This window comes from Lacerta agilis, chromosome 13, assembly GCF_009819535.1.
Source record: "Lacerta agilis isolate rLacAgi1 chromosome 13, rLacAgi1.pri, whole genome shotgun sequence".
Taxonomy (NCBI): Eukaryota; Metazoa; Chordata; class Lepidosauria; order Squamata; family Lacertidae; genus Lacerta; species Lacerta agilis.
This window is the reverse complement of record NC_046324.1, coordinates 10,040,621-10,056,197: the sequence shown is the minus strand read 5'-3', so window position 1 is coordinate 10,056,197 and position 15,577 is coordinate 10,040,621. Positions and strand designations below refer to the sequence as shown.

The 15,577-nt window shown below is 38.3% G+C and overlaps 1 protein-coding gene across 2 annotated transcripts in view; it reads right to left on the bottom strand.

The window, feature by feature from the left end:
• Positions 1–15,577, bottom strand: part of FAM214A (family with sequence similarity 214 member A) — a 46,410-nt gene that overhangs the window by 6,742 nt on the left and 24,091 nt on the right. For both annotated transcript variants that reach the window (XM_033167936.1, XM_033167935.1), the window contains exons 2-8: positions 9,491–9,675; positions 9,012–9,214; positions 8,277–8,402; positions 6,193–8,035; positions 5,105–5,215; positions 3,018–3,097; positions 1,284–1,392 (exon numbers count right to left, since the gene is read on the bottom strand). In XM_033167936.1, the coding sequence (XP_033023827.1) occupies positions 1,284–1,392; positions 3,018–3,097; positions 5,105–5,215; positions 6,193–8,035; positions 8,277–8,402; positions 9,012–9,214; positions 9,491–9,675 (2,657 nt within the window). The remainder of the gene's footprint in view (positions 1–1,283; positions 1,393–3,017; positions 3,098–5,104; positions 5,216–6,192; positions 8,036–8,276; positions 8,403–9,011; positions 9,215–9,490; positions 9,676–15,577) is intronic.

The window sequence follows — 15,577 nt, the reverse complement described above, 5'->3', positions numbered from 1 at the left end:
TATATTTAACAGGGTTTGGCAGAATTTTGGCTATAAAAATGAGTATTGTGCCCCGGGTCTTGTTTTTATTTTTAACCACAATGTTAAAGCTGAACAGGAACCTAATCAAAAAATGGCAAGAACTTCTGGTTAAATTTATTTGGGCAGATAAAATATCTTGAGTTACATCACAAACTCTCTACCAACAGAAAATATGAAGAGAAATGGCTTTTCCCCAAAATAAAATGCTATAATAATGCTTCTATGCTTAAGTCACCAGAAAATCTGGTTTATTTATATATACTTTGGCCTAATACAAAAGGGGTCTTAAAATTATACATACATCTTGGGGGGGGGGGGAAGGATCAAAAGTAAATATTGTCCAGGTCTATAATCTCAAACCACAGTTTACTACAACAAGGAATGAAAAAAAAAACCAAAAAACCTTTTAGGAGACATGTCAGAGTGGGAGCCAAACAGACAAAGCAAATTAGGATCAATGATGAAATAAAGTTTAGGCAAATTATACCATCAAGTAATCTATGAAATGAGGCGGCAGCAGGCACCCCTTAATTCAATTCTGTAGATGCAGCACATAATACCATCTTGGGATCTTCGGATGAAGAATGGTATACAAATGTAAATAACCACCACCACCACCACTTAAGAAGATTTTGTACTATTGAGGAAGCACAAGATTTGAAATTTTAATTTCAGAAAGTAACCAGTCAAAAGGAACCTTAAGACAAACATATAAAATAATTACTGAACTAGAACCAGCTCAGGTATCAATCAAAGTGGAATGCTGATATGCCTAGCAATACATACCCTCCTCAAAATGGACCTGGGTCTGGAAAAATGTTTTGAAATTTACACTTTGTATACATTTAAAAGAAAATTCCTATAAAATAATGATTCCAGCTAGGCTAAATAAAATATATTCATTTGTTTGAGATGCAGAGCCCCTGCCCTGCCCTTCTTCTGGCACGGTTTTCGGCATGCACGTCAGCAGGAGCATCCGTGCTTATCGCATGCAACTGTTGAGATGTCTCTACAAATATTTCTGTAGTTATCTATTCGTAACGTATTTATTAATATATTTTTTAATCTGCAAAAAAACCAGCCCATTTATCTTTTATATATTTTTCTTTAATAAAAAAGTCTGTACAAAGCTATTTGCACCTGGCACCAGAAAATGAAAAGAACAGGCACTAAGTGTGCTGAGAATCACACTGAGCATATCATAGTAGAGTTATCAATACATCAATTGCAAGAAGTAGAGTATTTTGGGAGCATGTACATACCTCAAAGTTTCCAAGGAGGCTAAGACTTGTCACAGGTGGTGCACTGGAACTCAGAAATGGTTTCTCGTGAACATCTGGATCACTCTCTCTCCTTATACACCCTCGTGGGCTATTTTAAAAGTTTTTTTAAAAAACAAAAACAAACCAAGAGTTACTACTTATATCCTCCATATTTTTTCATGTATAAGACGACCTTTTCTTCTGAAATTTTTTGTGATAAATTGAGGGGTGTCTTATACACGGGTTAATATGCTACGTAAGCGAGGGCTGGTGCTGCAGCCGTAGCAGGGAAATGTCGGAGAGGAGTCTGCTTACCTGCTTTTCCCGGCTTAGGAAGAGTATTTGGTGAGTGCCAGTATGCGGTGTATTATGGCACCAGTTCTGTCAGCCAGAGCGGGGGGGGGGGGAGTCTTCAAAAAGCTGCTCAACAGCTCAGCAAACTTACAAAAGAAGCTCAACAACTGTTGAGGGCTCCCAAAATAGAGGTCGTCTTATACATGGGGTTGTGTTATACACGGACTACAACTTCCATCATCCCTTCCCACAGGCTATGCTAGCTGGGGGCTGGTGGAAAATGTACTTCAACAATACCTAGAGGACCACAGATCAGCCCCCTCCACTGTCTTATGCTTTGAAGTTAAACTAATGTACATTTCAAAATTTATAAACACCAATTAAGCTACTCTTAAAAATTTCAATTTGACGCACACTTTTCATAGATTCTGCTTCCACAGACTTGAAAAATTGCTAGTTTGACATTGCACAAGGTAACAGTCTAGCATATATAATCTAGGCATCTTTCTGTGCAATCATTGGGAAGTTCCCAAACGTTTGGATGCATCAGCATTCCACAGAAGGCCTGTGTGCATTCAGCAACACAAGTAAGGCACAAACTTGTCTTAGCCTGCCAGTTAAAACAATGAAGATACCCAGGTCATATGATTGAATCTGGGCAATGCACCATTTTTGCCAAGAAATTAAATAGGTGTGACTATGTAAGGGACGCAGGTGGCGCTGTGGGTTAAACCACTGTGCAGCTTGAGCTTGCTGATCGAAAGGTTGGCAGTTCGAATCCCCGTGACAGGGTGAGATCCCATTGTTTGGTCCCAGCTCCTGCCAACCTAGCAGTTCGAAAGTACGCCAGTGGAAGTAGAGAAATAGGTACTGCTCCGGCGGGAAGGTAAATGGCATTTCCGTGCGCTGCTCTGGCTTTGCCAGAAGCAGCTTAGTCATGCTGGCCACATGACCCAGAAAAACTGTCTGCGGAAGTGGACAAACACCGGCTCCCTTGGCCTGTAAAGCGAGATGAGTGCCGCAACCCCAGAGTCATTCGTGACTGGGCTTAACTGTCAGGGGTCCCTTTACCTTTACCTTTAAGTGACTATATACTAAGTGATTGTGACTAAGTTGTACATAAACTGTTGAAATAAATACATCTGTACCTTTTAGAAGTTTTTTCTAAAAGAATTTAATGTCTTGCTCAGTCAATCAGGGGTGTCTTTTTAGCTGATTTAGTTGGTTTTTTATTTAGTTGGTTTTTAAACCAGCTAGATTTTAAATCAACTAGAAGGTTGCAGCCCTAGTTACTGTATGCATAAAATTAGCTTAGTCCGAGGAGATCTTGTTGAAGATGGACATTTGTGCTTTCTTCATAATACTCCTTCATGCACACCCAGTTACAGATTACATTGTAAAAACATACAAATATTATAAACCTTTTTGTAAAAAAAATACCTTTTGGAGGACAAACATTTCAATTGTAATAATGATGTATCTAAATCAAAGCATCCTGATCGCGTTTTTCTTTCAGGAACCTCAAAGGAAGGAGATTGGGGAGAAAAACAGACTTAGGTTTTGACCACAAGACGTTAACGGAGTTTGAAATCTTGATATCAAACATTTTAAAATGTTTTAGGGGCATAATGGAAGCAAATGGATATAATGAAAGCAGAGTGTATCCAGTCTCCCACCACTGGCCAGCTGGTATATTTGTCCCAGGCATTAGAACTGAAAAGGAACTCTGTAAAAGGGGTTCCCAAACATGTGGACCACCAGTGGTCTGTGAACTTCATTCAGGTGAACAGTTGTAAAACATTCTGCGTCATGTTTGTGAAAATGCAATTAAAAACAATACTGCCTATAGCACAGTGTGTTACAATTGCTGCAGCAGACAGAAAAATAATTTAAGTGGTCCTCCAACACCCTTAGTAATATTCAAGTGGTCCACAGGGGTATGGATTACAAACCACTACTATATAATCTGTAGTTTGAATAATATTTATTGGTTTGCTTTTTAAGTTAAATCATTTGATATGGCAGATAGCATCTATGATGCAGATAGGCTCTCTCAATTTAAATTAATTGCCAACACACATAAGCAGTTATGTGCAATTTGAACACAAATGTATTTCCACATCAGAATGCTATCTAAATCTAGCATTATGTAGTTAAATCTAAAATTATATATAGAGTTAACCTAACAACAGCCCTAAATGTGCAAAAGAAAGCTCCAATTTTCTTGACTTTAATCTATTGTAACTGTTTTTTAATATTTTGCTTTTGAATTGTTGTAACCCACCTTGGGACCACATGGTAAAGGATAGCATTAATAATGCTGAACCAAGAAGTATTATCTGTGTGAAGCTTATCTTTTTGGATGAGATCCTGTTTAAGCAAAAAAGTAGCATACAAAAAAGAATAAAAGGAAGTATCTCCTACATTCACTGTCTGTATTGTGTGCATTTTGTTCAACAAGTTACCATGATACTGTCACTGAAAGTAATTTGTATGGGAGGAAAATGACCCATTCAAGTTTTCTCCTTTCCCAACAAGCAATCAATGCTATCTAAGCCAGGGGTCAGCAACCTTTTTCAGCTGAGGGCCGGTCCACCATTCCTCAGACCATGTGGTGGGCTAGACTATATTTTTTGGGAGGGGGGGAATGAATGAATTCCTATGCCCCACAAATAATCCAGAGATGCATTTTAAATAAAAGGACACATTCTTCTCATGTAAAAAAACACACTGATTCCTGGACCGTCCGTGGGCCGGATGAGAAGGTGATTCGGCTTCATCCGGCCCACAGGCCTTAGGTTGCCTACCCCTCATCTAAGCTGATTGCATTGACAATTCATTTTGTGGGAAGATGCTTTTTTTTTGGTAATGTTATCTATGGATCAGAACTAGGGTCTATCAAGAAACAATGAGTTTCTTCTCAATTGCTGCTCCCAGACTTTGGAACCCTCTCCCTAGAGAAGTCAAGACTGGCTTCCTTCTTGATGTCCTTTTGCTGGAAAGTGAAGACCTTGCTCCAACAGGCTTTAGGGAACTGTTTTTAATGATGGGGTGGGTGCCATTCTGTTATGATTCTCTATAATAGGTTTAATAGGTTATAAATACACAATATAAAGATATATAATTGTTTTTTAGCGATTTTTTTTCCTGTGTGTTTAGCTGTTCTTTTATCTGTAAGCTGTCATGAGTCCCTGTCAGGGAGAAAGGTGGGTTATGAAGCAGCAGCAGCAGCAGTCCATATGAGCTAAAATTATGCAGTCTAAATTCTAATCCTTTTTTGGTCATTTAACAATGCTTTCATTTGCACTCTGAAACTATAAAAGAGACTACTATAATTGTTATCTCCCACCAACTGAGGCTAGCTTTTTCTAATTTATTGCTTTGTTTCTATGTATAAATGTTTCAGTAGGTAAATGCCTTAACAAGGAGTAAAAATAATTTGCAGGCAAAGTATCTAAAATACAGCACTTCCTGTGTTTTTTTAAATATTATTATGAAACATAACAAAACTATGTAAGGCAACTTACAGGACTTGAAAGTAGAGGCAATCCAGTTCGAGGATGGAAAGCCTTCGTAGAAGTCCCAACCAAATGGTGAAAATTGTTCCTATGCAACACATGTCTGAGTGGTGCTGTGCGCTGCTCACAGAGGAAAAACAATCAGTTATAAATAGGAAACCTCTGAAGTTCAGTTCTCTTGCACATTTTACATTACATTTACATAGGTGATTTCTCAGGGGCAATGTCTCATCCTAAGTATACTGAGCTTCCAAAATTCATAAGGAAGTGATAAGTGCAAGTTACTCCATGCTGGTTCTCCATATGTCAGGGCTACAGACATATGGCAAATGTCATATACCTGGAGCAATGGCAAACCAATGCAGGTAGTATGTACAGTACACCACCAGTAGAAATTCCATTAAGAGATTCTCCAACAGCAAGTTCCTTGCTTTGGGGTAAAGAAGGCCATATCGCCATGTTTCTGATTTAGAACTAAAGAACTGGACTGAAAGCCTAAGAAAGCTCCCTTGCAGATGTGCCTTCAGCAGCTCATTTTAACATTACAGCTCAAACAGCTAAATTGTCAAATTACAGTTCACAGAGCAGCTCACTTACACTCCAATCAAAGTAAACACTGCATGCTGCCATGTTTTTTACTTGCACTACTGCACAAACAGGCATTGTTTATTTGTAGAATCAAGCATGCATTATGGAGCATTGATGCTAGGGTAGCCATATCAAAATTAAGGGATACAATGGAATAAAGGTACTTTCCTTTGGGAATTAAAACAGCTTCTGTTTTATAGCAACATTATGTTTTGGAAATCTTCTAGAATAAGCCACAGTGGGCAATCAGAGTTTTGGTACATAAGTGCATTATTAGCAAAGATTATATATCATCTACAGACATTCACATCACATGCAAGAGTACAGCATGAATGTGCTTTTGACTGAAGTACTGTCAACTATAAAGATTTCAGTTGACCCACAAAGCACTGAAAGTGTCACCTTCAGCACTTTATAGTGGGGGCAAGTATGGTAGAAATTAAATGTATGAGTAGTCGGATACGTTTAAAAAAGCAAAAACAAAAACATGCAAGTTAGCTACCACCCACCAGCATCTCTCCATTCTTCTTTTGTTCAAACAAAGCCACCGAGCCTTGTTCAACCAGCTTCTTCTGAGAACATTTTTGAACTTCATAGTCTGTTGGGTCTTTATTCTCATCGTGTTCATTTTTCACTTTGTCTTGTTTACTCTTGCATTTGAAACTTTCATGATCTCTATGTAAATAATTTTCAATACTAGTCAGTTGGGAGCTTTGTTCACAAATATTTGGTTGTTTAGAGTCTTTGTTTAAGCGCTTAAGTTCATTTCTGTGCAAACTATCTGGTTCCTGTGTTACAGTCACTTTTATATTTTCAGGTATTTTGGACTGATCCCATGGTGGATTTGAACAGTCTGGGATGTTGTTTTCGCTAGTGATTGTTTTGTCCTTATGTTTATCTGTGCAAACTACTTCATCAGTGCTACTGAAATCTGAACATTGCTTGGCAATACCTTTCTTTACTACTTGAGATTTATGGGAACAACCAGAAATTATAGATTCTAATTTATCTGCCAGTTCAGATTTATAATCTTCTTTGCTACATGATTGGTTTGTATAGGTTAATGGACTTTTATTTTTATTGACAGGAGACGGCTGAAATGTGTTTTGGACTACTTCATTAGGCTCTGCTAGCAGGAGTTTTCTTCTTGCTTGGGATTTTGGCGATAACTTCATTTCAACATCATATCTAAATGAATTCAAAGGGGTTGCTGGTGTTTTACCTCTTGTTTTTTGGTTGTCTTCCAAGAAAGTCAATTTTGAACTAGAGAAGGAATCTGAATATATTCCCTTTCCTTTCTTCAGTGGGCTGTCCTCTTCACCGGAAGTGTGAAACGTCTTTGGATTAACTGAACTAATTTCATGGACATTAAACACAGGATGACTAACATGAGACACGGGTGGATCACAGTGAATCAGGTGTTGGGCAATCCTTGCTATGACATCCTGCCGCTCTTGAAGTAAGGAGCTTATCAGAGGGTTAGTTTCCTCTACAGTTTGGCGAGAGCACTGGTTCATTGGAACATAGGCATCAGACAGTGGTGTTTCTGGTATTATTTGAGGTTTTCCAACATTGCTATTTTCTGATGAAGGAAGTTCGGAGTTAGCAGTAGAAGAAGAGAACAATTCTCTTCCTTTCTTCTGCAACCCTTCCTCTTCGTACGCACAACGTGCAACTTTTGAGTTAACCAAACCTGCATCATTTGTGTTGAATGGCCGCCCTATGGTGGGTGACGTTGCTGGATCACAGTGAATCAGATGTTGGGCAATTCTTGCTATTACCTCATGCCGCTCTTGGAGTAAGCAGCCTATCAAAGGAATAGACTCTCCTAATGGCTGGCGGGAAGAGTAGCCATTATGTACGTGGGAGTCAGCTAAACAAATTGATTTTAACGCTCTCTCTGACGGTTCCTGCGGTGACCTCTTGCTTTCAACAGAAGCCGTGTAACACTGAACTTTAGACTCTGATGCCCCAAAGTCAGACACAGGCCCAGTTGGTGGATAAAGTTTCATATTTTTAACAGCTGTACTAAACTCAGGGCCTTTTCTCACACCAAGCAAACCTTCAGTCCTCATTATTCTGCCACAAGCACGCTGTGAGGTGGGCACAGTGCATTGCTCTGCCTTGATGGAATCACAGTGCTGATGTACATTATGATCTTCTATCCCCTTCTCATAAAATCCAAGGTTGGTGTGAATACTGCAGGTCAGGACTGGATAGTTAGATTGTCTAGGCAAAGACTGGACACTGACTTTCAAGGCCACGTTGTGAGAAACGTTGGGAACAGGGAAAAAATGCTCAGTTGGGGTCTGGGAAAATGTCCACTGAAGATCCACATGTGCCGCACTTACTCTGAAAAATTAGAAAACATATGGGATTTCAAATGCAAACCAACTCTTTATACACAATCCAATATAGTTGTGGGGAGAGGGTTCCTGAGCTCTCAGCAGACATATATTTTCTTTAAATAAAAAACCCCAATTTTATCCCAAACAAGGTCATACAGAGACACACAACTGAAAAAATCATTGCTTCTCTCTAATCACCAGATGTCTGCTATGTGAGAGGTAATGTCTGATTGAGGCCTACCTACCTGTAGAGTATATTACGAGGGACTGCTCCATGTGATACACTCAGCCAAGCACTTAACTGAGAAAAGAACACAAAGGAGCGGACAGCCAACAGGAGGGTTTTCTCTTCAATAAATCGATCACCACTTCTAAAAATACATAAAATATAAACAAACATCTGTTGATTAAAAACATTATATGGAAAAGAAAGCAAAACATTAGTTTGGCTTTGATTAGGTTATCCAAAAAGAGAGTGAAAATACCCTCCTATACACACTTTTGCTACAATAATTCCCTTCATAAAGGGATTCTCCTGCATCTTGCAAGAACTGCACAAAGAATCAGAATTATTAAAACCAATAGCAATGAGTAGCAAAATCAAGCCTGCTTTCCAATTTCTACTGTACCTACAAAATGTATCATTAAAAACTAAGGTAAGAAATTTAAGCACACACTTTCAGTATCATCAAGAATAGAGAGCCTTGTGGATTCACTGAAATCTATTCTAATTACTCACAATCCATTAGCACACAAAGCTGGAATGCACTACAGTATTTGCAAAGTCAATGAGTATGTAAAATTACAGAAAAGTAAAAATCAACTTCAATTTAATATTTTCCTTATACAAAAGAAACAATCTGACAAAATGGAACTAATGCCCAAACCAAATAAATGAAAACATATACACTAGCCAATTGTAGACGTAAGATTCTATGCCAACTGTTATGTATTTCACCAACCCTCATATAAAAACTTACTGTCGTGGAACTGGCTCCAAAATCCACCTTTCTAGTAACAATGCATCTTGCTTGATTGCAGGATCATTTAAGTCATTTCCTTCTGTAGTAGACCCTTCATCACTATAACAACAGTCTGGAAGTAGCATAACTTCTATCATGATCGGAATATTATTCTTCCACAACAACGTAACCTCGGACCTAGTGCGCCTAGCTTGACGACACTTGAAAAAAAATGAGACAGCAGTATATTAGATTTAAATCTGCTTCTTATGTACAAGCCAGAAAAACACAGTTCTGTAAGATACAAAGTTTATAATGTGGTTTTGAACAGGTGACACACTTGGAAATACTGACAAGATTAAGCAAAGTGTCCTTGTACTATATAGGTGGTCTTTTTAAGGTGTTAAATACAACACACACAGTACTATATACCATTTGCAATTTAATTTATTTGAAGAACTACTTTAAACAGTAGAATAGTCTATTGATCATTATACCTGGGCCAATTTGTCACTGCATTCATGTTTAGTTGTTACGGGCTGACTTGATTGCGCTGGAGGGCAGTGGAAGCCTTCGGTCCTACCCTTCACAGAATATTCTGGTGTTCTACCTTCAGTAATCAGCAAGGCTAAGTTGACAAGGAATTCCTCTGCTTCATATTCGAAGTATTCATCCAGAGTGTCTAAGAGAGACCACAACATCCACTTATATAATACCAACATGCACAATGGTTCAAAATCTGTTTCTTTGTTACATACACACACTTTGACAAAGTTCAATCATATTTGTAATTCTTTTAAAAATTATAGTATACAAACTGCATCATCATGTCACCATAACACTCTTTCTGCACATCACAAAATCAGAAACTGTATTCTATATGTCCTTCTAAATTTTGCCACTAGTTCCAGCAAAGGCCAAGCAACTTTCTGTATTCCAGTGCTGATTGGCTACACAGAAGCAACCTTTCCACTGAACTGAAAGGAAAGTATACAGGGCCAATGTCAAAAATGAAATTTATACAGCTGTACGAAATAGTGCCCACAATATCACAATTTCTGCCACCTAAGTTTTGAGTCTTCTCATGCTTGCATAGTGGAAATGGCATCAGAATATTCTGAATAATGCTAAGGTTTGCAGATGGGAACTAATGGGAGGGGAAACTAAGGTGGAGAGAACTAAAATTCACAAATCAACCCAAAATAACTCATTGACATTAAACTGAGAGATTGAAAGGGCGGGGGGACATGACAACCAGGTGACAAGTAGGAATGGGCAGAAAGGGAGGAAGGGACACAAAGATATAGAAATGTAGGGGATGGGAATCTCATCACCTGGATAGGTCATTTCCTGGTATACACTAAGGAGTTATAAAATCTTCTTGGGGACAGAAAAGAGAGCTGCCCATAGACACCAAAGAGAAACCACAAATGCCCTTAAAAAAGATCCCAAAATGGAGAAGAAACCCAAAATAGGTCAACAAGACCAAACCCAATCAGTTGGTACAAAATGCTATTGAATAAAATTAAAAGGAACATTGGGGGGAGGGACAGGTGGAATGGCATTTTTGGGACTCTGAAAAGGAGCACTCTGCACAGCAAATAGTCTGCTGCTCAGCCCCCAATTGTTTACAATGATTTTTATTATGAATGTTTTAAAATCTTCTATTCCTAAAAATGTTTCAAAGCAGTATATACTTCAAAAGGTTTCTCTGAAGAACTTTTACTGAAAGCTGGTATTTCTGATCCCTCAAAAAAATTACTACATTTTGCTAGATTAAATTGAAGTGGCAAAAAACCCAACCCCTTCTAGCCAGGAACAGCAAAATTTATTTTAGTAACACATGGCAAGTTTGAAAAACAAGCACAATTTTATAACTTCTCCTGAAAACTGCCTTTGCTTCCTACATTTGAGAGGCATGGAATGTGTGCCTATGATACTCCTGAATTTTATGTCATCTTACTATTTCATGAAGGAAAGTTTTGCTTTAGAAAACTTTTCTTGATGAAACCCTTTAATGTTAACCGTCTCCTTGTTCAATTCTGCTTTTTGAGCAGTGTGGATAAAAATACCGTTAAATGATTTTTTAAAAAAAATCAAAATCATATTTTTTTTATTTAAATCAGATTTTTACAATAAAATGCTTTTGTGGGGGAAATCTTTCTAAAGATGGTTTTCTATTTACATCATAGTCCAAAGGCTATTCATCAGGAAATAAGGATTTGTTTTAAGTTTCTCATGTGTGCTAAGCTTTTTTTTTAAAAGTTTAACCACATCAGTTAACAAACATGGGTACATAAATAAATTGTTTAAATCATTATTAAGGAAATTATTATTTTTCTCCTTCCAATAAAGTACAGCAGAAAAGTTGTCCAAATATAAACAGTTAACTTATTAAACCTCACAATAATTTCATAATGATCTGTCTATGTATTTCTAATAGCACAATCAAATCAGTAATGTTTGATATAACTGTAAAAACTACTCTGAAAATGTATTATTCCAAAAATGAAACCTTCATCTGGTTGTAAATATTAAGATTATACCAGCAAGAATGAGCCTTTCTGTAAAAAAATGATTTAAATCAAATCGACCCTGTTTTTGAGTAAAGTTTTATAAATTTAAAGAACTATCTCTGCACAGTAAAGTGCTGCAGGTTACACTGTTTAAAACCTAGGCCCAAGAAATACTGCTAAGTTTTACAGAAGTGTTAATTTCACAGGCTGGAGATGCAAATATTGCCCTATCAAATATTTGTATTTGTATCAGTTTGTTTACAATCTGTCTTTTATTCTTCATAAAAAGATTCCAGGGTGGTGTACAAAAATGTCAGTGTAATCGTGTATACTTGAAACACAATTGAAAAAGCCTGCAAACACCCCATTCCGACCCACCCATTTTTGTGATGTTTTCAGGTCACTTCCAGGTTCGGTGCAATGCACGGTCACACACATATTGAACACGTGGAAATGGGGGGGGGGGGTTGCCTTATGTGCCTTATTGTACATATTGGTTTTTTTTTAATAATTACTTTGCAAAATTTGGATAAATTCAAATTTCAAAAGTGTTTTGATTTGTGTATTGGTTTGAGAAGTGAAAATTGGATAGTTTATCATTAAAATGTAAATAAAATCTAATTTCTTCACCATCCCTAGTTCCACGTTAAGTCAGGGGGGCAGAAAGATTTGGCTAAATCATTAATATTCACTGGACAAGAATCAATCAGTACATCAGCTTTAAAAATTTACTTTTGGATAAGTTTTGAAGAGCTTCCACTCCTATATTACAGAAGAATTTTTTTAAAGCAGCTTCGAATAATGGACACCTCTTGTGCCAAGCAAGATTTACAAGGAGCACACAGAATATGCATTGTTACAGCACAAGTCCAGTCTAAACTAGTATAAAGAATTAAAATTCAGCAACTCTCAGTAGATAAAGCAGCAGCTGGCAGTGCTCTTCATAAATTACACTTACTTGATTCCAGCAGATGCATAATGTAACAAATTCCCTTGTTTTATGCTTCTATCACAGAACTCCCCATTGTGAAAAACTGCAGGCCTCATTTGCATTCTGCTTCAGTGGTACTGTGTCCAAGCATTTTTAAAGATTACAACATTTAAAATGTAAGTTTGTTTCACAATGGTTTAGTTACAGTAAAGAACAAACCCATCTACCACCCACTTTAGCTGAATTACTAACGGTCAAACAGAGTAAATAGCAAAGAAACAACAACCCTATTTCCATTTAACTTATATAAGGAAATGTTTTTTAAAGACTTGCATCTTTAGAAAACATTCAGCAACAAGGGGAAAACCCCAAACAGTAGTTCAGGTTTTAGAAACTCAGGCATTTGAATAGTTACTCAACAATCAAGGTAAGTTTACTGAAACCTATAGCTGAAGGCTGAAACTTTCTTCAAGAGATGTTCTAGAACAGGGGTCAGCAAGCTTTTTCAGCCGTGGACCGGTCCACCGTCCCTCAGACCATTTGGTGGGCCGGACTATGGGGGGGGGGGGGAATGAACGAATTCCTGTCCCCCAGAAATAACCCACAGACCGGATTGAGAAGGTGATTGGGCTGCATCCTGCCACCGGGCCTTAGGTTGCCTTCCCCTGTTCTAGAATTTAGTTTCGGGGAAGAGGAAAGTAAGAAAGGAGACCAGAGCAGCAAAAGACTTCTAATTTGCTTGTGCCTTTCTATGAAGACTGAGGTTTCTTTAGGATATATGGTTTTATTTACATATACAACCTGAACATACAATGGAAGAGCTCACAACATTAACACTTCAACAGATATTGCCTCCCTATTAGGTTTCCAAGAACCCAGGAGCTACAGCTTTGGGTCCCACACAGATCAAGACAAGCCTCTGGCTATTATTCTTCATCCTAGGTAGATGTGACACCCAGCTAGGTGAGGTGTCTCTATGATAATGGGGCTAACTCTTTAAGATGCTAAGGACAGGTACTTAGCTGAGCTGCTAAGGTCATTATCTTAACAAAGGAACTAGTTTGACTGCTTCAGCAAGTTTCCTCTTATAGATTCTTAACTCAAAAATACAGGATCACAGATTTGGAAAGGATCCATGGGTACCATAAGATCAGGGGTCCCCAAATTAAGGCCTGGAGACCAGAGGCGGCCCAATTGCCTTCTAAATGCGGCCCGCGAACGGTCCAGGAATCAGCGTGTTTTTAAATGAGTAGAATGTGTCGTTTTATTTAAAATGCATCTCTGGGTTCTTTGTGTGGCATAGGAATTTGTTCATTTTTTCCCTTCAAAATATAGTCCAGCCCACCAGAAGGTCTGAGGGACAATAGACCGGCCCCCTGCTGAAAAAGTTTGCTGACCTGTGATCAAGACTGACCCTATAACAATAGTCTTCTCTAGTTTTTAAAGGGACAGAATATCTGAATGGTAAGCAAGGAATTCACTGACTGTATGGAAACTCACAACTAGAACATAGAAAGTGTCCTACCAATTTCTGTGGTACCATTTATGTAGAACAAGGTTGGACTGAAGGAATTTAAAAAGGAGCTGGTGCCTCCCCTAGCAACTGTGGCCTTCCCAAGAAGCATCTCCATCCCAGCCAGGGAACAACAGAAATACCCAATGATACTCAAAAGGTATTTTATACATATTGGAAATTCATGAAACAAAAATATATGTTTTGCCCATTTTCACAACACCATGTTATTCATTAATGTCAAAAGCAAGAAGCTTTCACAACATCAAGGTACAGAAAATAAAACATGCTGGTAAAAGGTAAAGGTAAAGGGACCCCTGACCATTAGGTCCAGTCGCAGACAACTCTGGGGTTGCGGCGCTTATCTCACTTTACTGGCCAAGGGAGCCGGCATTTGTCTGCAGACAGCTTCCAGGTCATGTGGCCAGCATGACTAAGCCGCTTCTGGTGAACCAGAGCAGTGCACAGAAACGCCGTTTACCTTCCTGCCGGAGCGGTACCTGTTTATTTACTTGCACTTTGACATGCTTTTGAAGTGCTAGGTTGGCAGGAGCAGGGACCAAGCAATGGGAACTCACCCCGTCGCAGGGATTCGAACCGCCAACCTTCTGATCTGCAAGCCCTAGGCTCTGTGGTTTAACCCACAGCGCCACCCGCGTCCCTTCAATATGCTGGTACAATTGGACAAATCCTTTTCCTTTTGAGTGACTTGGGGGGGGGGATGAACCAAGTCCCCCTGCCCCCCAAAACCCTTTGAATTGTGTCTTCATGAGTATTTGTGTTCAGGATAATATTGGGGTGGCTGTAGACAATGCCACTTTCAATACTGACTGTGCCTTCAAAAATTTTGGGGTGGTCATACTGCTTTGTTTTCAACTGGTGAAATCCTCCAATTTTTCATACCACTCTTTTTTTGGGTGGGGGATGTCCTGGTTCTGTTACACTACAGTGCAAGAGTAGCCCTCCAGATAGCAATAATGCAGAATATTGAGGAAGTATTGCAGAAATAATCAAGTGTAATGATGTATGAATGGCATAGTATAAAACTACCACTAATGCACTATTATTGCATCAATGACATGTTGCAGAATGCACTCATAAAAAATACCAGTCTGTAGGGGCCCTCATGCAACATTAAAAAAATTAAAATTGGTGTTCAAAATAGGATGATACCCAAAACAAGGTTAACATTATCAGCTAGCACCCCTTTGGTTCCTATTACAACATGCACATTATAAGATACTAAAACTGACATTTCTATTTAGCAAGATCTAAATCACAAACAGGTCTCACCAATTCAACAGCCCTTTAAAATAACATTATTGATTATTCCAAGAACCTGCAATTTTCTATGTTTCAATCAATCATGCCAATTATAGTCATAAAAAGTATTTTTTTCCACCTGCCAGTACAAACAGCAGCAGAACATTCTAATATAAAGGTAGCATAAGCATTGTCACAGTTATGATCAAGGCAGTGGGTACTTACAGAGATTTATAGAACAAAGGCAACTACCTTAGTCCAACTAACTAAACAAATTCACTTTGAATTTGCAATGTTTACATGTTGGGATTTTGTCTGGTTTGGCCATTTTTCTGGTTCAAAATAATTCAGAATATAAAAT